The 22,353-nt window shown below is 43.3% G+C and overlaps 2 protein-coding genes across 6 annotated transcripts in view; one reads left to right on the forward strand and one right to left on the reverse strand.

Annotated features, from left to right (window-relative positions):
* Window positions 1-7,932, forward strand: part of RNF212B (ring finger protein 212B) — a 36,472-nt gene extending 28,540 nt beyond the window's left edge. Inside the window, exons 14-15 of one of the 2 annotated variants that reach the window (XM_045841235.1) lie at window positions 1,145-1,255; window positions 7,919-7,932. In XM_045841235.1, the coding sequence (XP_045697191.1) occupies window positions 1,145-1,210 (66 nt within the window). In that variant the 3' untranslated portion in view covers window positions 1,211-1,255; window positions 7,919-7,932. Of the gene's footprint in view, window positions 1-1,144; window positions 2,973-7,918 lie in introns of those variants that run through there. The other variant, XM_045841233.1, reaches the window with a different exon arrangement.
* On the reverse strand, window positions 2,149-12,688 carry HOMEZ (homeobox and leucine zipper encoding). Of its 4 annotated transcripts, none has more exons than XM_045841232.1 (3): window positions 12,485-12,688; window positions 4,439-4,881; window positions 2,149-4,057 (listed from the first exon to the last, which is right to left on the reverse strand). In XM_045841232.1, the coding sequence occupies exons 1-3, from the start codon at window positions 12,522-12,524 to the stop codon at window positions 3,293-3,295; spliced, it is 1,248 nt and encodes a 415-aa protein (XP_045697188.1). In that variant the 5' UTR covers window positions 12,525-12,688; the 3' UTR covers window positions 2,149-3,292. The 4 variants fall into 4 exon arrangements, with proteins under 4 accessions (XP_045697188.1, XP_045697187.1, XP_045697186.1 ...); XM_045841231.1 differs by adding an exon at window positions 11,886-12,000 and having other exon boundaries at window positions 2,149-4,881; XM_045841230.1 differs by adding an exon at window positions 11,886-12,132 and having other exon boundaries at window positions 2,149-4,881.
* Between the last annotated feature and the right edge of the window lie 9,665 nt (window positions 12,689-22,353).

The following is a 22,353-nucleotide window of genomic DNA, read 5'->3' on the forward strand; positions in this document are numbered from 1 at the left end:
GGAGGGAATAACTTACAGATGAGAAAAGACTTAAGAGATAAAGAAACCATCTGCAAAGGTATGGGCCCCCAATTGTAAAAAAACAATTTATGAAAAAAAAGTTGAGGAGAATTGAATACCTGTTGGACATTTGATATTAAAGAATAGTTTTTTGATAGGTATAATGCTAGTGTTTATTTTTTTAAATAGTCTTTTGTAAATACATACTAAAAATATTAATGGATAGGAAGTTAAATGATTATCTGGGCTTTGCTTTCGTCTGTTACCTCGTTAGGCTGACACTTCAGTAAGATGTTTACATTTCTCCCACAAGAAATGGAGCTGTCTCATTTCTACAACTTGAAACAGAAGTTAAAAATAGTCCTTTGCATCCTTGGGGGTGGGGTGGGAATAATATACTATTAACTATGTTTTATTTCTGGATTTCATTTCTTAGTTCTGCTATTATCTAGTGGAGAGGGGCAGTGAGAGTAGAAATGAAAAGCTGGCCTGAGTTATTTGTTGAAATGGGGTGATGAGTACATGTGAGTTCATTATACTACTCTACTTTTGGGTATTTATTAAAAATCTCCATAACAAAGCTTAAGAAAAGTTGTTGAAGAAAGTGCCACCTCCCCAGAATAAATTCTGCTTCCCTGGGAATCATCTGTGGGTGTGGTGGTGGGTGTTCTAGGCCTTCCAAAATAGTTTGATTTTCAAGTAGTCTGTCCTACTATCACCAAAAACCACTGAAAATGTCAGTTTCATAAGTAGCAACAAAGCCTTTGATACACTAGATCAGTGGTCCCAACTTTTTTGGTACCAGGGACTGGTTTCCTAGAAGACAATTTTTCCACAGATTAGGGTTGGTGGGGAATGTTTTCAGGATGATTCAAGCACATTACATTCAAGCTCACCTCCTGCTGTGCAGCCTGGTTCCTAACAGGCCCAACCTGTACTTATCTGCAGCCCGGAGGTTGGGGACCCCCGCACGAGATGTCTCAAATCTTAGTTTGGAGAAGTTAATTTTCATGCAGTGGAGAAAACTATGCAAAAGCAATAGTGATGGTTTGCTGTCCTGATAAATTTCATAAAATGGCTTGAGAGGGCCTTACTTGCCTTTTTGGTTGTAACACCCAAGCATGCCTTCTCTTTTCTGCTGTAGATTCTCTACCAACAAAGGCAGATGGGATTAGCCATGGGGAGAGAAGCATGGACCATCCCCAGATAGATCATCTTCAAGGTCTGATCTATACATACTGCTGAAGGACAGAAGGTAGCAGCCAGCCCCATTAAGCGAGATGGCCTTAGGAAATGCACCCCTGCCTCCTTTCCCGGTTTCACTTTGTATTTTCAATCTTCACCACATACACCCTGCATTACCTCATTAGGGTAGTGCTTCAGGAAGGTGTTTACATTTCTCCCACGACATAGAGCTGTCTCATTTCTACAACTTGAAACAAATGTTGTAAAAATAGTCCTTGGCATCCTTGGGGGTGGGAGTAATATACTCATTAGCTGTTTTATTTCTGGATTTCATTTTTTAGGTTTGCATATATTCTCCCATAGCCAACTCTGTAATAATTCTGTTCCTTGTCTTTATTATACTTGTTTGCCTGTTGTTTCCTCTATGCCTAGTTATTAAACATGATTTTCCTTTCTGTCTGATAATAGTTGGAGACAGACATTCAGCTTACTAAAGTACATAGATTATAAAATGGTGGAACAGGTGAAGAACACTACCACTGAGGGCAAATATTTATTCTTCTTTGGGCACAAGGGGATAGAAATAAGGAATTACATGGGTAAGCCACAAGCAGGCAGGCCTTAAGCAAAAATATTGAAAAAATGTGAAGACAGCATCTGCCAGATATGTTTGGTCTTAGCAGTGACCTTGTAGCTGAACTAAGATCACATTACCATTTCTGGAACTCTGAATTTATTTTTAAAGGTATTTCTAAACACACCTCACCTTCTGAACAAGAGCCTGTGCTGTGCAGGTGCAGGAAACAATCTGCCTAGTGACACTGATACACTGCCCCTCAAAGTTACTGTCCCTTTACTTTACTTCAATATATCCTGCTGCTTCAAAAATAAATAAAATGTATACTACATCAGAATGTTAATGACTTTGGCTCCATTAATCTCTAAACCATACAAGTGGCAAAGTGGAGAGAGAAACAATTTTATTTTTGGCCTTTTTATTATTCTAGCAATTTGGGGCTTCCATTCTTACTTCTATTTGGTTAACCCACTGATATCATTATATCTGACCCCAACTGATAAAAACCATTCTTAAACATCACTCAATTCTGTTGAAGACCATGGTCCTCCTGTCCCCAAGGCAGCTCCTATAAAGAGAGGGAAAAGCCTCTCTCTGTATACAAATTGAACCAATATCAAATGATGAAAAATCAGTCTCTGTCAAGTCAGGCAGGAGGGAGTGTCAGGCTTGTAAAACCAAACCTGGAACCTGCCTGCAGTCCTCTGAACAGCAGAAACCATTCCCTCTCCCCTATACCTCTGTAACCTAATTCTACTTTTTTTAAAGGACATCTCCCCTAATTCCCACCTTCAATAAATATCCAGTCTAAATTATTCTCCACCCAGTTATTATTATTATTATTTTTTTTTTCACAAGCTCCATGGGGAAGATTTACCCTGAGACATAGTGAAGAGGCTGGGGATTTTGGAAAGAGATAAAAAGGTACAAGGCAAAGTGGTCCCAGTATCAGAAATGAAAACATTCTGCTTCCTGTGTGACTCAACAATGAAGCAGGTAAAAGAGAGCTGAAATATTTGTTGAGACTGGGACATACTGAGATTTTAGCTACATTACACTCGGACTTGTGCTCAGAGAGAAAAGGAGAGGTGCAAGGCAGCCTTGTACTCCAGAAAAAACGGTGGGATGAGGGGGTGCATTGGGATCAATTCAATCAAAATTTTTCACTCCTTGTTTCCAGTCCTCCTATACACAGGGTACTAAGGTCTGGCCTCTCTGTAGTATACTAAAGGAAAAATCAGCAGACGAGAGCAAGAGCCTTTACCCAGCCCATGGTCTGGGCCAGATCCTTAGCACTGTCTTCACTGAGGCTGGAGGTCTGGATTTTTGCCCATTGAACCCCTAAATTTGTGCCTTATGCTCATCCTCCCTGGTCTACCCTCATAACATCCAGGTTTCCACCAACCTCAAGAACACAAAGCTTTTCAGTTCTTTGCCACAAGGTAATTTTTAAAATGTGGTTTCTTTGTTTAAACAGTTACTAAGTTGGTTGTATTTTAGTAACAGACTGCCCCTTCCAGAGCCCTCCATTCAGTCCTGTATGATCACATCATCATCGCTGTCATCCTCTTCCTCCTCCTCCTCTTCCTCCTCATCTTCTGGCACTTCCTCCTCCTCCTCCTCCTCCTCTTCATCCAGACAAACCACCACCTCAGCTGGCTCAGGTAATCGAGAATCAAACCAATCCAGTACTTGCTGGGTGCTAAGCCTTGACTCCTGACTCAGTTGAGGGATATCCCTTTCCCGTAGCTGTTGGTGGGCTGCCCAGTACCTCTCCAAGGGCCGTATATCTGGCGGAGGTGGGGGGATTGGCAGAGGTGGTGTTTCAGCCCATTCATTCAAGGAGCGGGTTGAAGGCGATGGTGTGGGAACTGCTGGGTCCTGGAAACTAGGGGCACCGGGTACTGCATTATCCCGAAACCATTTTAGTTGCCCGTGCTTCAAGGCATAGCGTGTGTCACCAAACCACTGAATAATCTCAGGCCGAGGTAAACCAGTGATCTGCTCTAATTTATGGTAATCCTCACGGCGTGCCCATTGACACTGTAAAAAAAACGATTTGAGGATAGCCAACTGCTCTTTGGTTTTGCGCTTGGTCTTTCGCTGGCGTTGGGTATCTGGGGAAAGGTACTCAGCAGGGCCAACCCTATCTAGTACTGAGTTAGGCCTGAGCCTCTGGGGCCAGGCTGGCTCCACATGTGGGGGAAGAGCCTGTTCACTGGGTGACAGTGGCTGTGGGAGACAGCCCAGTGGCTGGAGGGGTATAGAGGTGGCTGTAGTTCCATTAGCCAGTACCTGGAAAGAGGAAGAAGAGGTAGAAGAAGGAGGAGTCACATTAGATGCTGACCCCTGCTTACAACTACTGGCAGATAATGAGGTTGGTGGGGGCTTATCTGGAGCATGTGGCTGGTGGACAGCTGTGGAGTGGTTCCAGGAAGCAGGACCAAGGCCATGAGACTGGTCAGGACCCCTGCCTGTCTGCTCCTTAGGGAGGCCACTGCTTTGAGGATCCTGCCAAAATTCTGACTGGTGCGAGAGTACTCCACTGCCAGGTGCAACCAGGGGCTCCTTTGCTTTCTGATGACTCAGTGGCTCTGAGGGGTCCTCAGGCTCTACCTTTAATCCTTTCATCTGGGTGGGCTCACTAAGAGTCAGGGGCACTATTCCAAGACTAACTTGTTCTGGAGGTGGCAGTGGAGAAGGCACCTCCTCCGGGGGCCGCCCTGCATGATGAGTAAAAGAAAGGAGGGATTTGAAATGAAGTTGGTCCCTGTGATAAACCACTCGGGCTCGAGTCTCTTCTATTTCTTCAGATGACCAGCTGATACCACAGCGGAGGCGCTGGGCCATGAACCAAGTCTTCACTTTCTCCATCTGCAGCCCATAGCGTAGGCAGAGAAGGGCAATGTCAGCTAGACTAGGATAGGGGAAGTAGCTGAAGGTTTGTAGCAGGTGTTCATTGCCATCTAGCTCACTGGTCTGGGCTGCTTGAGTCCACACAAGCTGGAGGTCCTCGGAGATTGGAGGGAGACAGATGAGCCCCGCATGGGAGGTATTAAGACTGCTGGCCTCTTTGTTAGGAGGCATGGTGCTTTCTGATTTGTGCCCTTCAGAGATAGCTGTAACAAGAAGAGAAACAGCTCAATCATTAGGGTCCTCTTTTGGCTCATTGGTCAATTTCTACCAAACAAAATGCTGGATTCCAAAACAATCAACTTTCTATGTGTACTGTGCTGTTTTGTTTTTAAAGTGCCCTAACAGTTTCTTATTTACTTTCTTTCATAACCCTATCAGTTATCAGAGCCTGCTAAAATTCCCATTGTGTGAATGAAAAAAAAAAACAAAGTCCTAATTATCCTAAGTAATGCGACTAATGAGTGCTTTTATCTTAGATGAAAATCTGTCTTTAGAAGAAGGACTTTCAGCCAGGATGGAGGCGCAGGTAGACACACCGTGCCTCCTCAAACAACCGAAATAAGGACAACAATTTAAAAACAAAAAACAACCAGTACTGATGGAAAATTGAACTGTATGGAAGTCCGACAACCAAGGAGTTAAAGTAGACATATTCATCCAGACTGGTAGGAGAGCAGAGTGGTGGCTGGTGGACCCTGGGCACACATGGCAGCTTGGGCAGACCAAGCAAGGTGGTGGATTGTGGAGCGCAGTGTGGTGCACAAGGCAGCAGGCGGTCCCACATTCGTGCGCAGATAAACCAGACAAAACAGGAGCGAGACAGATCGTGCAACCCAGGGTCCCAGCGCCAGGAAATAAAGCCTCAAAACACCTATTGAAAACACTTGTGAGTGTTGAGGTGCCGGGAGAGACTCCCAGCCTCACAGGAAAGCTCATTGCAGCGACCCACTGGGTCCTAGAATGTACATAAGCCCACCCACATGGGAATCAGCACCAGAAGGGCCCAATTTGCTTGTGAGAAGCAGGGGAAGAGACTGAAATCCGACAGAGAGCCGAGCAAGCACCATTGTTACCTCTCGGACCCCGGCCGCACATTCAGCGTCACAACCCAGTGATGTGGGTTGCCCTGCCATGATGAACACCTAAGGCTCCACCCCTCACTACATAACAGGCATGTCTAAACAACAATGACAAAAAATGGCCTAAACGAAAGAACAGATCAAAGCTCCACAGCAAATACAACTAAGCAATGAAGAGATAGCCAATCTATCAGATGCACAATTCAAAACACTGGTAATCAGGATGCTCACAGAATTGGTTAAATTTAGTAGCAAATTAGATGAAAGAATGAAGACCATGCTAAGTGAAATAAAGGAAAATGTACAGGGAACCAATAGTGATGGGAAGGAAACTGGGACTCAAATCAATGGAGTGGACCAGAAGGAAGAAAGAAGCATCCAGCCAGAAAAGAATGAAGAAACAAGAATTCAAAAAATTGAGGAGAGGCTTAGGAACCTCCAGGACATCTTTACACGTTCCAACATCCGAATTATAGAAGTACCAGAAGGAGAAGAGGAAGAGCAACAAGTGGAAAAGTTATCTGAACAAATAATAAAGGAGAACTTCCCCAATCTGGCAAAGGAAATAGACTCCCAGGAAGTCCACGAAGCTCAAAGAGTCCCAAAGAAGTTGGACCCAAGGAGGAACACACCAAGGCACATCATAATTACATTAGCCAAGATTAAAGATAAGGAGAGAATCTTAAAAGCAGCAAGACAAAAGGAGAGAGTTACCTACCTACAAAGGAGTTTCCATCAGACTGTCAGCTGATTTCTCAAAAGAGAACTTGTAGGCAAGAAGGGGCTGGAAAGACGTATTCCAAGTCATAAAAGGCAAGGACCTATATCCCAGATTACTCAATCCAGCAAAGCTTTCATTTAGAATGGAAGGGCAAATAAAGTGCTTCTCAGATAAGGTGAAGTTAAAGGGGTTTATCATCACCAAGCCCTTATTCCATGAAATGTTAAAGGAATTTATCTAAGAAAAAGATAAAAAATATGAATAGTAAAATGACAACAAACTCACAACCATCAACAACTGAACCTAAAAAAACAAAAACAAACTAAGCAAACAACTAGAAAAGGGGTCCTGGCTGGTATAGCTCAGTGGATTGAGCATGGGCTGCAAACCAACTGGCCATAGGTTTGAATCCCAGTCAGGGCACATGCCTGAGTTTCAGGCCAAGTCCCCAGTGGGGAGCATGCGAGAGGCAACCACACACTGATGTTTCTCTCCCTTTCTCTCCTTCCCTTCCCCTCTCTAAAATCTTAAAAAAAAAAAAAAAGCCAACTAGAAAAGGAACAGATTAATAGAAATGGGGATCAAATGGAGGGTTATCAGTGGAGAAGGAAGGGAGGAAAATGGGGGAAACAGTACAGGGAATAAGAAGCGTAATTGGCCCACGAGTGCGGCTCGTGGATTGAGCGCTGGCCTGTCGCTGGTTAAATTCCCAGTCAGGTCACATGCCTAGGTTGTGGGCCAGGCTAGGTGTCCAGTGAGGGGTGTGCATGGGGCAACCACACATTGATGTTTCTCTCCCTCTCTTTCTCCCTCCCTTCCCTTCCCTCTAAAAAAAAAAATAATAAATCTTAACATAATTGGTAGGCACAAAGTAGACAAGGGGAGGTTAAGAATTGTATGGAAATGAAGAAGCCAAAGAACTTATATGTATGACCCATGGGCATGAACTACGGTGGGGGAATGATGGTGGGGGAGGTACACGGTGGAAGAGAATAAAAAGGAGAAAAAAATGGGACAACTATAATAGTATAATCAATAAAATATATTTTTTAAAAATTAAAATGTAAAAAAAAATTAAGTAGGGCCCTGGCTGGTGTGATTCAGCGGGTTGAGTACCAGCCGGCAAAATGAAAGGTCCCTGGTTTGATTCCCAGTCAGGGCACACGCCTGGGTTGTGATAGTGTACATCTCACACAGTGATGTTTCTCTCCCTCTTTTTCCCTCCCTTCCCCTCTCTCTAAAAATAAATAAAACCTTAAAAAAAAAAGAAAAACAAGCATCCTTATATAGCCTCTACCTTTCTAAGTTAAACTTATTTCACCAAGTTCATGGAACACAAGTCACAAAATGAAGGCTCAATCAACCCCAGAAACAAAAGGAGCAGTGATCTCCTCTTGTTACATATGTGTTAGCTCCTAACAGTTAATTTTTTATCTCTAGAATGTGAAGATGGGTTGGAAATACAACATATGAAAATCTAGAAGGTAAGTCAGCACTGTTTCTCAGCCCAATTCCCAGCTCTCTTCTTTCCCTTCTTGGTGGTGGAGTGTTGGGGAGAGGAGACAATACTTACCTTTAAGCCCTAAAACCAAACCCGAGAGCTTTAGTTTTTCTCTCTCAGTAGGATGAGAGAGAGGTCAGATATCTGGGATAAATGGGGCTTACCCCTCCCCCAACCCCTGTGAGGACAGAGAGGAATGTTCCCTTTCCCCAAATCATCCTCAGAACAAAGGTTATCCCCTCCCCCCAGCCTTTGTCTCTTCCAACTGCTCAGTCTCTCTCCAGGGAGCCTAGAGAGCTACCTCAGAATTTAACAAGCCCCTCCACACGCGGTGAGGGCCTGCAGCTCTCATCTCTTCAGGCCAGCTTTCTTCTCAGGCTCAGGTGAGCGGATTCATAAATTGTAACCAGTTCCTGCAAACCACCCAACAGCACCACTGGTTCTGGGTGTGGGGACTGCAGGGATAGCCCCTGACCATGCTTCATTTTTGAAATACCTGCTCAAGTTATTTCCCAGGATAATCCTGTTGACTGAATTTTAATTCAGCTCCCTATGTGGGTTTTAGAGACTTTAACACATCTGTCAGCCTTTACCCTTAAAGAGATCTCATTTGAATTTACAGATACTACTTCTAATGTGTTAAAGATGGGACAGAATTCCTATGTAAATGCTACACATGAACCAAGAAAGATCTCAAGTCCAGAAAGTTACAAATAGAGCAGCATACTAAAAAGTTTTATACAATGATTAGACAATGTAGAAGCATTTTAAAGTGTCACCATTCCCTTTTACCAAGCAAATCTTAACTGAAGGCCATGCAGATCCCAAAGGCAATATATACTGAAGAGAACCTTAAGAAGGTAAATGGAGGCAGTACGGCACAGTGTGTAGAAATCTGATTCTTGAGTACGGCCAATCTGCAGTCTAAACCCCAACTCTGCCACCAGCTATATGAGCTTGGGCAAAAGTTACTGAACTTACATGAGCCTGTTTCCTCATGTATAACAAATGGAGACAGTGCTGGGTATCTAACAAAGTTAATTATTTTTACTGAGCACCTACTATATGCTAGGCATCATGGGTAGGCAGGGCCTAAAGCAGCTGTTGGAGGTGGAAGTCTGGAGTGAAGCAAATCAGAGATTAATCAAAGCACTACCATTTCCTACAGTGGGGCTGGTCCTTGGGAAAGTTATTTAACTCCTCTGAGCTTTAGTTTCCCATTAGAAAAAAGGGAGATCATAACTACCTAGTTCACAAGTTTATGACTAAGAAAAAATGTACTTGACATTATGCTAGAACAAAGGCTCAATAAGTACCAGCTTTTACTATTACAGCCTCATGAGATGGTTCTGATATAAGGTAATGCTCCTCCTAGACAATAGAGGAAATGAGACACAGACTGAACCTTTTAAAATCACTGTTTCCAATCTGCTTTGACAGAGTCCTAATTCTAACAAGCACAAGAGGAGACAAGAGTGTGTCTGTGGTTTTATACTTACATTTTGAAAGTTGGATATAAATCCAGAAAGGATTTTGCTGTTTTTTAAAAAGTATGAAAATCACTGCTTTAGAACTGAATCCATAATTTGGACATAAGTCCTTTTTGATTACCAGGTGAAGTGCCAGTGTGTAGCTCTACTTTCGCCCTCCAGGTTCATCCCAGGCACAGCTGAGTGGCCTGTGAGGAAATGCTTCCACAGCCAAGTCTAAACCTCCAGGAACACCACCAAACCTAATCTGGAGAATACTTATGCTTGCAGTATCTGACATCTACTTAACCTTATTTGTGTCCTGTTCAAGGATACACCACCACTTTGGATATGAGAAAGACGTAGCACAAAGGACTAAAGCAGTCCGGTATGAGGATGGACTAACAGACAGGAAAAAGGCAGGTACAGCTATAAGCCTAGGAGGAGGCATTCTGTTTTCATTCCTTCAGATTCTCATGACATCTTCTCGATATATCAATGAACATTCAGTAATGCAAATACCATATTGGTGTACCGTATATGTTGACTGTTTTCCAACTACGCAAAACACAAGTTATGGAAGACTTCTAATACAGATTGGTGGCTTAAATTAAGCCATAGCTGTATAGCTGGCTTTGAAATAGGAAGAAACTACAACCATAGAGTGTGACTCATGAATAATCATAACAAGTAGGATAGACCCTATAGTGATCAAAACCAAAAGCCGACTCTCCAGTGACTTGTGCCTCCATTCAGAAAGGGTAGGAAAAAAAAGGTAATTAAAGCTGCAAAAATGACTCCTACAGGCAGAGGTAGCAGTGGTGGTGGGATTATCAATTCTGAATAATTACCCAATTTGTATCCTTATTAAATATGCCAGATATGCCCTACTGCTACTTAAAGTCGCTAATAAAACACACAGGATATAGCCCCTTTTCCTTTTGGACCTTCCAGGCCCCTGAGCAGATGGCAGAAAAGAATGGGCTGCCTTAAATCTCCAGCCTAGGTGTTCACACAGTCCTAGGAAAAAAGGTGTTCAGAACTTTAGGCTTGAGCCTAGGCTCATGGTTAAAGTAGGAGAGATGGTTCAAGTGAGAGCCTAGATATGATCCTGCTAAATTTTCTAAATCTTTATTCAGAGAAGAATTGAAGCACTAGTTGCAATGTGTTTTGCTAATATAGTTTTAAGGGCCTTAAAGGACTTCTAGTGATATTCAATTTATGTGCTTCTCAACTTTTTAGATCATGAACCACTTTATGAATGAGGTAAAAGTTATGGACCCTCAGAAAATTATGACTACTCCTCCAGCCTCAAATAAACATTCACACTTACACATTATATATGTAATCTCAGGCGATGCACTGGCTGCTCAGAAGTCCAGCTTAAGAACCTCTGTCTAATGTTCTCCCAACTTAATAAAGGCAATGATGGTAAGTGCTTGATGTGAACAAACAGCGTGATGTGAATGAATGGCAAAAGTGGATGGAAGACTCAAGAGAATTTAAATAAGTGGGTATTGGTGACATTATCAATAGTTGGACAGAGTGAAAGGGAGGATAAAGAGCCTGGCTTCACTGACCCACTGGATTATAAGACCAATACCCACAGTGCACTGGATACTAGAGGTTGGAAGGCTACTGTCTAGTGTGCCCAAATCACCTTCCTTCTGATGCCCTGTGTCTGTGGGCCGGCTATGTGTGCTTCCAAACCTGCTTATGTCCCTTGTTGTTTTGTATTTATATAACAATTAAATACCACATAAACGTATGAAAAATTAGTGCATTAAAAATGGTTCCTATGAAGACAAAATCAAATGCTTGGGAAGACATAACACAAAGGATATACATTTTAAAAATTCTTGAGAGTAGGCAAGACAACTATAAAAGACTGGAGGGGCAGGGGACTTAAAAATATCTCAGAAAGGATTCTGCATTGAGATTGCTTCAAGTGTTTGAAGTTTTCACCCCACTTTAAAGCCAAACCTGAAAATCATAGATGATGAGAGGCAGTGGTTCCCACACCAGATCACACTAGAACTACCTGGGAAACTTAAAGGGGGGCACCCTCCTCATTTTGACTTAATTAGTCTGGACTGGGGCCATAGCATCAACAGTTTTAAAAAGTCCTCAGGGTGCAGCCAGAATTGAGATTTGCTTGTGTAGTTTATTCTAGAAAGACAGTTGGGAACTCCAATCAGCAGACTTATACAAAGAAAACGCGGGGACTACCCCAAATAGGTTGGTGAAATGAATATACTTTTAATGGTGATGTTTAGCTATGTATGCATCATTTTCAAAACTCCCAACTTTAACTGGCTTTTTAATTTTTTTTCCAATTAGTGCCATCTACCTATCCTAATCATATAAAAGGGCTTCACAGGTATGGTGAAAAGGAAGTTCGTGTGATAAAAGATCTCCTGATTTGGGCCCATCTTACCAAACCGGTCTCAGCTTGAGTCTTCTTTCGGTTTTTTAGTCTCAGATTAGGACGCAACACCAGGAACCTCTGAGGACTCGCGTTCTCACTTTCTTGGTTGGTTTTCTGAATACATCTGGGTAAGCGGGTCAGAAGGGGAGTTTCTCCTAAACCTTCATTCTCAAAGACGACTGCTACCCAGAAGTAAGGCCAGGTTTCTGTGCGTGTGTTGAGGTCTCCAGGAGATAGTCATGAGGAGGAGGGAGGCCTGGGAAGGAAACATTTCTCCTATTCTCATTTCACAGGCAGTCTAGAAGGCTCCAAACTGGGTCAGAGAACAAAAAGTTTCTGCACTTGGGGCGACGAGCCCCAGGGAGCAAGCGAATCTCAATCCTCCCCTCGCCAAGGGCGTCCCAACCCAGGCTTCCCCTCCTCCTTACACACCCACTCATCCTCTCCCAGTTACAACAGGGAACCTAAAAGTCTATAGGATAGAAAGAGAACCGAGCGAGTTAGAAACTCGCATTCTACCCCCCACCGCGCAGGGATAGGGTTCCGAAGGTCGGAGATCGTACAGTGGGGCTGGGAGGGGAAGTCGTAGGGGCTAGGGAATCACTCACCGCGGTCCGGCCCGGGCGGCCGCTCCCAGACTCGCACCATGGGCCGGGCGAAGAAGGGGAGAGAGGGCAGGGGGCCTCCGAGGTGGAAGTGGGGTTCCCGCCCGGTGCGGCCTGCTCCGAGCCCACCCGCACAGAGGGTCGGGACCAGTACTGCCCCTCCCGCCCCGAGAGCGCGCCCGTCTAGCCTAGCCTTGCTCTTTCTAGTTGGAGGCGGGGCGGTTGGGTGGGGCGGGATCCAGGGGCGGTACCTAGGTGGCCCGAGTTGCGATTCGTGGACCCGGGTGGGCGGGCGCCGGAGGAACACACTGAGCTGGCCATTGGCTGCGTGGGTCTCAGCTGAAGTCGGCTATTGGCTGCGTGGGCCTCAGCCGGAGTGGCTATTGGGTGCGTGGGGCAGGGAAGATGTCCTCCGCGGCCAGGATACCTTCCCCCACCCTCGACCTAGCGGCGCCGGAGCTTCGGAATACGCGAGGCCACGTTCCTCCGGAAGTTCCCCAAGGAATTCACAACACTTTGCCGAACTGTCCAGAAGGCCTACAACTACTTTGCATTTGTTTGCTCTAGAGGGAAGGTTTTTTCCGCATCCCTTTAACAGCCTTATACAGCAAACGGGGCAACCGCGGCTAGCAGCGTCACTGTGAATGAAGCGCCTAGAGCAACCGGGAACTCGTTCTTGAAATGGATCAAATAAATGTCATGCCACCCAGAAAGACGAGGAGGATACTAGGAGCGTGACACTTTCTGCTTCCGGGGTCCAGCTGGCACCCGACAGGTGTTCCCATGGAAGCGCTGGAGGGGTCACCTCGTTGGGATCTACCAGATCCCGTTACCTCCTTGTGAGTAGCAAAGAAAACCTGGAGCTCTGCCTCATATTTAAGGGCCTTAGTCTTCGCGATCAAAAAGCAGATGACAATGAAATGGACTTTCCACAATGCAATATTCCACACGCTCTGGAGTTCCAAGCCAAAAGTTTCTACAGTTAGGATGCCGAGTCTTCTAAAACTTGGGAACAGTTCTTTTTGTAGTTTCTCTCCTATTTTATGCTGGTCTTTGAAAAAGTCTCTTTCCTATTCAGGTCACTCAGTAGACCTATTTTTTTCCCACTGGCCCTGTGTTTGCCCCTGCCACTCTGCTGTCCCTCATTATGTTTAGTAACAACCTCAAATCCTAAGAGCCAGCCCGACGTCCTTCAAATTAATATTGCAAAACATAAGAGTAGGCAACTGAAAGACATACTAGTGCAACAGAAAGACTTTACAGTTGTGAGAAAGCAAAACAGTTTATTCTTATGTATTAATTATTGTATTATTTTCCATACAACTGTAAACCTACTTTGGTCCCACCTGTATATATAGCGTTAGAGTTAGAAGCTTTTGATTCCTCAGGGTTTAAGCCAGGGCTAGTGATACATATCAGGACCTTCTCAATCATGACTATTATAATGCCCCAATGAGCAGCAGCAGCCCTCAGTTTTCAGTGAAGAGGTCATTCTCTCATAATCCAAACAATTTAATTAGACTGAATTGACTGGGAAGAACATGTGCGTGTTTGGCTTGAAAGCCAGGCAGGGACTGGCTGTGGGAATTTAGTACCTGACCCTAGAGGATTCAGTCATTCTGGGCAGACTCAAAAGATTTAGTTATGAAGTACAGGCTGATGCCTCCTTCTTTTCTGTGGGTTTCACTCTAAAGCTTTAGAAGATGGAGTGGACTAGGTTGGGGAATGGAAGAAAGAAGGAGGCTGACAATATTGGAAAAGGGAGGCTCCCACATTTAGCAGCACAATAACACTCCCAGATCTTCCAGGGACTAATGCTGAACAGTGAAAATTCATTCTATCTTCCTCAATGTAGAAATGTTAATCCCCCATGGTTGGCAGAAATCCTCTCTCCCTTTGCATGGCTCAGACATTAGGAGGACTGACCAGAGGCACATTTACCCTCTAGAAAAGGAAGATGAGTTTCACAGACCATTTCCAAAACCACTGGAGGAGCCCCAGCAATGCATTAACATGGTCATTGGTGTTTTTGTGTTTTTAAAAAGATTTTTTAATGATATATTTTATTAACTGTGCTATTACATTGCCCCATTCCCCCCTCCCTTATTGCCCTCTGTCCTGCACACCCTTTCCCACCCACATTCCCCCCCTTTAGTTCATGTCCATGGGTCATACATATAAGTTCTTTGGCTTCTATGTTTCCTATACTATTCTTAACCTCCCCCTGTCTATTTTCTACCTACCATCTATGCTACTTAGTCTCTGTACCTATGCCCCCTCTCTCCCCCTCCCATTCCTCTGCTGATAACTCTCCATGTGATCTCCATTTCTGTGGTTTCTTTCTGTTCTAGTTATTTGCTTAGTTTGTTTTTGTTTTAGGTGTGGTTGTTAATAACTGTTAATAACTGTTTGTTGTCATTTTACTATTCATATTTTTTATCTTTTTTTCCTTAGATAAATCCCTTTAACATTTCATATAATAAGGCCTTGGTGATGATAAACTCCTTTAACTTGACTTATCTGAGAAGCACTTTATCTGCCCTTCCATTCTAAATGAAAACTTTGCTGGATAGAGCAATCTTGGATATAGGTTCTTGCCTTTCATGACTTGGAATACGTCTTTCCAGTCCCTTCTTGCCTACAAGTTCTCTTTTGAGAAATCAGCTGACAGTCTTATGGGAACTCCTTTGTAGGTAATTCTCTTGCTGCTTTTAGGATTCTCTCCTTCATTTTTACCTTGGCTAATGTAATCATGATGTGCCTTGGTGTGTTCCTCCTTGGGTCCAACTTCTTTGGGACTCTCTGAGCTTCCTGGACTTCCTGGAAGTCTCTTTCCTTTGCCAGATTGGGGAAGTTCTCTTTCATTATTTGTTCAAATAAGTTTTTGATTTCTTGCTCTTCCTCTTCTCCTGTTGGTACCCCTATGATTCAGATGTTGGAACGTTTAAAGATGTCCTGGAGGTTCCTAAGCCTCTCCTCAATTTTTTGAATTCTTGTTTCTTCATTCTTTTCTGATTGGATGTTCCTTTCTTCCTTCTGGTCCACACTGTTGATCTGAGTTCCAGTTTCCTTCCCATCACTATTGGTTCCCTATGCATTTTCCTTCAATTCTCTTATCGTAGCCTTCATTTTTTTTCATCTAATTTGCGACCAAATTCAACCAATTCTGTGAGCATCCTGATCACCAGTGATTTGAACTGTGCATCTGACAGGTTGGCTATCTCTTCGTCGCTTAGTTGTATTTGTTCTGGAGCTTTGATCTGTTCTTCCATTTGGGCTATTTTTTTTTTTTTTTTTTTTTTGTCTTGGCACACCTGCATCCACACAACTGCGGTTCCTTAGAAGAAAGTACATTCTCGGTGGAAGGGATGGATCACAGCTCTTTTCTTTCCAAGTTTTCCTGGTCATTGGTTTTTGTAAAATTAAAAAAAAAATACTTAAACTGCAATTGAGGCAGGAAAGTTAGCAAGCATAGGGAGCAAAAGTCTCCAAATTTCAGCCTCCCTCCCCTTTTCCATCTTGGCTGGAAAATCGCAGATGTAACCTTCACTGACCACCTGTTCCCCCACTCCCCCCCAATTTTCTATAATTGAGAGGACCAAATAAAAATCGGTATCTGGAGAGGAAGGACAAGAAGCCAAGGACCATCCTTGCCCACATTTAATGAAAACCTCCCACCAAGACCCCACTGGGGCATCTCATTCTCTGAGACCACCCACTCTCACTTCTTGAGTACGTACTATCACTTTACTAAAATCACTATACTTTGCTAAATCATCACACTCTTGAGTTTTTTCTTGTTTTGTGACAAGAATCTAGACCCTGCTATCAGGTTGAGGCCACCCTTGGCCTCCCTAGGTGCCTCCTGGCATCACAATTGGTTAAGACTGATGTCTCTTTCCTTTCTGACTTTCCTTCCATCATACTTTCTATTCTGTCAGGTATAAGTAGAAGGGCCTTGGGCATTTGGGGATTAGCTAGGGAAATTGAGTTAGGGATACATTTAGTTTGGGTTTTGTAGGTATACATCTGTGATTTGCAATTACTTCTATGAATAAATAGTAGGTATAGTGTTATGGGTTGAACTGTGTCCTCCAAAAATATTCTTACGTTAAAGTCGTAAACCCCAGAATCTCAGAATATAACTGTTTTTAGAGATAAGGTCTACAAAGAAGTAATTAAGTTAAAATGAGGTGTTTAGGGTGAGTCCTAATCCAACATGACTGGTGTCCTTATGATAATAGGAAATTTGGACACTGACATACACAGGAAAGACCATGTGAAGACAGAGCAAGAAATTGGCTACCATAAGCCAAGGAGAGAGGAACCTCCAAATGAAATCAACTCCACTGACACCTTGATCTGACTTCTAACTTCTAGAGCTGGGAGAGAATTTCTGTTGTCTAAGACACCAGTCTAGTATTTTGTTAAGGCAGCCCTAGAAAACTAATATACATGTATACAGTAGTTTCCCAGAATACTCCTTAATGTCAACTATTCAGAGCATATCAGGTTCTCGAATAACAGTTCAACATCATTTTGTTATAACATTGATGAGGTGACATTGGAACTGAACTCTTGTTTACTCATATATCAGTAAGCCTATGGTAAACTTGGTTTCATTATACCTTGTTTCTTTAAAGTTGCAGCACCTATCAACACATTAAGTGGGCTTACTGTTTATGACATCAGTTATTTCAAATTTGAAATGCTCCAAAATCTTATACCACATATACCAAAGAAATTTGATAGCTTTTTCCAAGTTTGACAAAAACCCTAAAAATTATTCCATTATCACTTACAAGGTGTGCTGAAATATTCCTATGCTATCAATTTTAAAAAGGGATCAAGTAGCCCTGGTTGGTGTGGCTCAGTGGGTTGAGCACTGGCCTGCAAACCAAAGGGTCGCTGGTTCAATTCTCAGTCAGGGCACATGCCTGGGTTGTGGATCAGGTTCCCTGGTGCAGGGCTCACAAGAGGCAACCACACATTGATGTTTATATCCCTATCTTTCTCCCTCCATTCCCCTCGGTCTAAAAGTAAAATCTTTTTTAAAAAAAGTGATCACGTAGAAGACAATTACCTTTCTCCACTCTTTATAGAAAACATTAAATATAATCATATGAAAGTGCGATCAGAGTGTACAGTCAAACAAAAAACTGTAGGGAAAAAATAGGTTTGCCAGGCAGATACATTTTAAAATTTATTTTTAAACTTTGTATTATTGTGGTATTTCTTAGCTTTTAAAAAATTGTAATTTGTTCATCTTTTCTCATTCTAGAATGTATTATTAAGTGCCTAACATAATTATTTTCCCTTAAAAAAGTCCAAGAGGCCCTAGCCAGGTGGCTCGGTTAGAGTGTCCTCCCACACACCAAAAGTGTTCGGTCTGATCCCGAGAGGGCACACACCTAGGTTGCAGGTTTGACCCCCTGTTGGGGCATGTATGGGAGGCAACTGATCCATGTTTCTCTCTCTCATATCAATGTTTCTCTCTCTCCCTTCCTTTGTCTCTAAAATAAAAAAAACATACCTCAGGTGAGGATTAAAAAAATAATAGAAAATTTAAAAAAAAGGCCCAAAAGTTGTATGCTTAAGGAACCCCAAAAGTTGGATCTACCCTGGGATTAACTAAATGAGTTTCTGCCCTATTTAGGGGAACCCTGCCATGTTCTGGGCCCCATCTCCCAAGAAATACCACAGCTAAGGGCTGACCCCTGAGGGTTTCAGATAGCAAAAGCTACAATGAACGAGTTTGTGGAAGAAAGGATTCAGACTGATTTACTGCCAAACTAAGATGTAAGAAGTCTGGAAAGACATTTGGGCCACAGAGAAACCATAGGCAATAAGCCCTGGAAAGCACCTGCTTACCTCTCCTTGGATGTCTGCTCCTCATGCTGACTCCAGCATCTGTAATGTCACTGACAAGCACCTAACAGTGAATACTCTACAGTGACATCACAACTTGGCCATTATGATGTAATGAAGAGGCATCTGAGTCTTCTCAGGCTAGGGCTCCCTTACCATTAATATTGTCTCATTAATTTGTGCAGAGTTGGATTCTTTCATCATTCAGATGATGTGGGAGTCAATACTATTAAAAGTTGACCTTTTTCAAGGATGTTTCTCTGTAATATCTATTTCTATTGCTCCGTTCTGGATTAGACAAAGGTCCTTGCTTCTCCTCCCTGTCATATTTCTCATCTTTGGCTTTAGGATTATCCTTGATAGGGAAAACAGCTTTGCTCTTCTCTCCAATGCTTAGGGAGCATAATGTAACTTAGATGGCCCCCTTAAGAATAGCCCTCATCCAAGGGGAAACACAGGACTTATACCCAAGCTGTTCTCTTTAATTGCAACAGCAGCTGCCGTTAGATGCCGGGAAACTAAAGTACTGGGCCCTGATAACTTTCCCTACCACCACGCTCCCTACCCCAAATCGTGGTGGGAGCGTATTGGGGAATCATACACCTGGGTGGCTGATGGGGACCACTTTGTGGGCATCAGAAACTGTAACCCTGCATGGGCAAGGCCTGTAAGTCTTGATTGGAATGCTGGGAATGCTGGAGGCAGGTATGACCCAATACTAGCACCAAGGGTTCCAAGTGGGAGGTCAGGCCTAAACAATGCATCACACTCTTTGAGACCTACCTTGCTTTGTATATCCCTATTGCCATGAATCAGATATCTAAATCTAAAGCAGGAGTGAACCCCTAATCTCATGAATCATGCCTTAACAATCATCTGGTGTCCGCATGTCTAACAGACCCTGACTTGAGGCAATCTCTGTTTCTTCAGTTGTCATCTACAGATAATGTCTGTTTTCTGTAACTATAGCCTTAGGGCATTGACCACCTATTCATGCATGCTATACACCCCTACACATACCAATATCAATAAAAGCTGTTTCAGAGAAGGGCTTGGGGCATTCTCCACTAGAGGGAATCGTCACCCCCTTCCCCACTGGAACAATAGATTGCATCTGAGATGACCCATTTCATCCTCAACTGGGAGGACTCTACAGGATGGAATTCCCCACATGTGGCCCAACTCCCTCCCACCCAACTTTTGCATAGCCAGAGGACTTTAGTAGGCAGGGAATTGGACTTTTTAAAAAATGAGATGATCAGAAATTGTGGATGGGGGGAGGATCTTGCCTCTGAGTTTCTTGCCATCCTCAGCCAAAACAAACAAAAAAAAACCACCACCAAAAAAAACAGTATTTCTCAATATCTGATGAAACATTCTTTTTACATTTCCACTTTATTTAAAACATGAGGTCTTTTATCCGGAAGGGAAGGCTGGTGCAAGCAGCAGCCAGCAGTGAGGCACAATACTAGTGCATTTGGGGCCCAGCGAATAGGACTGCATTATGAAGAGCCTGGGGAGGCTCTGGGATGGCCTGGTAACAGTGGTTTTCAAGGGGTTTCACATAGCAAACTTTCCTAGCCAGGTTAGCTATTCAATGGGTGGACTATTCAATCATTTTAGCAACTTTACTTTTCTTTAGCAATATTACCAAAAGAAGTGCCAAGGCTGGGAACAGAGAAAAAAATAAGTCTCTTTCATTTCTCCTTATGCCTAGATAGGGAAAGGGATAGAAAATAGTAGCAGAAAATGAAACATTTTTGATGTTATATCCCTTGCCATAAAAAGTGGTTTTTGCAGAGGCCTGTTTCATAGCCTGGAGATGAGATGTGGTTAGGAGGCCTGGGTTTAAGCCCTGTCTTGAGCTGTACTAAAGAAAATTCTCTGACCCTTCTCATCTCTGGATCTACATCCCTATCTGTACAGCAGCCTGGACCTCTAAAGGTAAGTCTTTTTCTAGGTCTGATTCTGTGACCTGTGCATTGGAAGGATCTGGAAGAGCTCCCGAGACAGCAGTTAGAAGCAAGGCATGTGGAAGTTAAGATTGGAAAATTGAGAAATTAGGGCTTATTATGAAGAGAAATGATCAGGTAGACTCAAAGAAAGAACAAGGAAGGCTATCCGACATCTGACATGTGGATGACAGGAAGGGGAAACAGTGTACCTACTGTGTTGCTTCAAGGATCCAAGCCCCTGATCATGCTAATAGTTACCTTATGGCACTTCCCAGTCCACAGCTCCCATTCATAGTTATCAGCCTGTAGAGGACAGTCCCCTCCACAATCCCTAACACTCCTAGTGTTTCCCCAAGTCAGATTAGGCTATCAGTTTACCTCCAGGTCCTGGGGCATCTCTATAGGGAAAGAACCAGGAGACTCATGTGTTGAGACTATAAAGCTGTGAAAGGGGGCATAATTGAGCCACAGTACTTCTTCCAGAGAATGGATTATCCCTGGTTCCCTGCCCCCAACTAGCTTGTATTTATCCACTAATACCAGGGCTCTCAGAGGGCCCAAGCACAGAGCATCCAGCAATTGTCTTAGTCCAGGATCCTTGTAGCTGGAAATTTAGGCAACAAGGCTGGTGGGGAAAGTGTTAAGGCAAGTGGCACACCATCAGGCATAAAGGGCTGGCTAGGACCAGGGAAATCTGACTGTATGGGTTCCAATGGGTTGCAAGTTCTCTAGCAGGCAGGTGGGTTAGTCCCTTGCTGATCCTGAAGAACTGGGACATTGGTACAGGAGGTAGCAGCAGCTCCTAGGAGGAGCTGAAGCTTGGGACCCCCCAGTGCTTTCCTTTCTCCAAGCTAGTTCAGGAGACTGGGACTAACGAAGGTAGAACACAATTAGAAACTGTCCCCCACCCAATCCCGCTTGATTAGAGAGGATATATGGCAAGGTTTTTATTTTTTTTAATCCTCACCTGAGGATGGATACACTCATTAATTTTAGAGAGAGGAAGCGATATGTGCATGTGTGTGTGTATAGGGGGGTGGGAAGAGAGAAGGAAACATCAATGGGAGAGAAATATCCATCAATTGCCTCCCATACCCACCCTGACAAAGGACTGAACCCGCAACACAGGTATATGCCCTGAGAATTTAATCTGCGACCTTTCAGTGCATGGAAATGATGTTCCAAACAAGTGAGCCATATAAGCCAGGGCTAATTTTGTTTTAGGAAAAAAATAAAATATCATGGTTATACAGAGGCTCTAGCAGGAATGTTCAACCTTTTGACGTCTTTGGGTCACACTGGAAGAAGAGTTCTATTGGGCCACACACTAAACACACACACACACACTAAAGCAAACTGATGAGAAAAAAACAAAGGGTTTAAGTAAATTTACGATTTTGTGTTGGGCTGCATTCATAGCCATCCTGGGCCACATGCTGCCTGTGGGCTGGACACCCCTACCTAGAGACTTCCTGGGTTCAAAATCCAAGCTCTGCCATTTACTAGCTATGTGATCTCAAACAAATTACTGAGTTTTTTTGAGCTGTTTCCTCATCTCTACAACAGGGATATTATTACTCAAGTCATATGGTTGTTTTGAGGATTATAATGCATTCAAAACACCTGATTTTAGTGGATAAGTAAACAAATGTCAGCTATTACAACTGTTAATTCAACGTAAGAGTAACATAAACACTTTAAGCAAGAGTTTACCCTTGACCCAATCCCCCTCTTCAGTATCCACCCTTGGGCTCTTCACTGGTAACTATTAAGTGCATTGCTTGGTGGCTTCCAGTAGTTTCTCTCTTCACTCCACTGGAACTTTGACCTGAAGGTGATCCATAAGATGCACAAAATTGTTTTCTTCACCAGATAAGGAAGACGTTCATATGGGCATTTGTTGTTTGAGGAATGACTCAGAGTTCCTCTCTTTCAGACACCCTTCTTCAAAAGATTAAGCTTTGGACAGGAGGGACATGGTAAAAAGCACCATACTGTATTCCAAATGGCATATATGGATACATGTGCATGCACTCTCTCACTTACTAA

The sequence above is a fragment of the Phyllostomus hastatus genome, unplaced genomic scaffold (genome assembly GCF_019186645.2).
Source record: "Phyllostomus hastatus isolate PE091 unplaced genomic scaffold, TTU_PhHast_1.1 phas_contig_348, whole genome shotgun sequence".
Taxonomy (NCBI): domain Eukaryota; kingdom Metazoa; phylum Chordata; class Mammalia; order Chiroptera; family Phyllostomidae; genus Phyllostomus; species Phyllostomus hastatus.

Bases quoted from the DNA above. Each gene is read 5' to 3' on its own strand.
- HOMEZ (XM_045841229.1), bottom strand. From the start codon at position 12,524: ATGGTGCGAGTCTGGGAGCGGCCGCCCGGGCCGGACCGCG. The intron at 4,882-12,484 runs GTGAGTGATTCC...TTCTTGTTACAG, and splicing joins GCCGCCCGGGCCGGACCGCG to CTATCTCTGAAGGGCACAAA.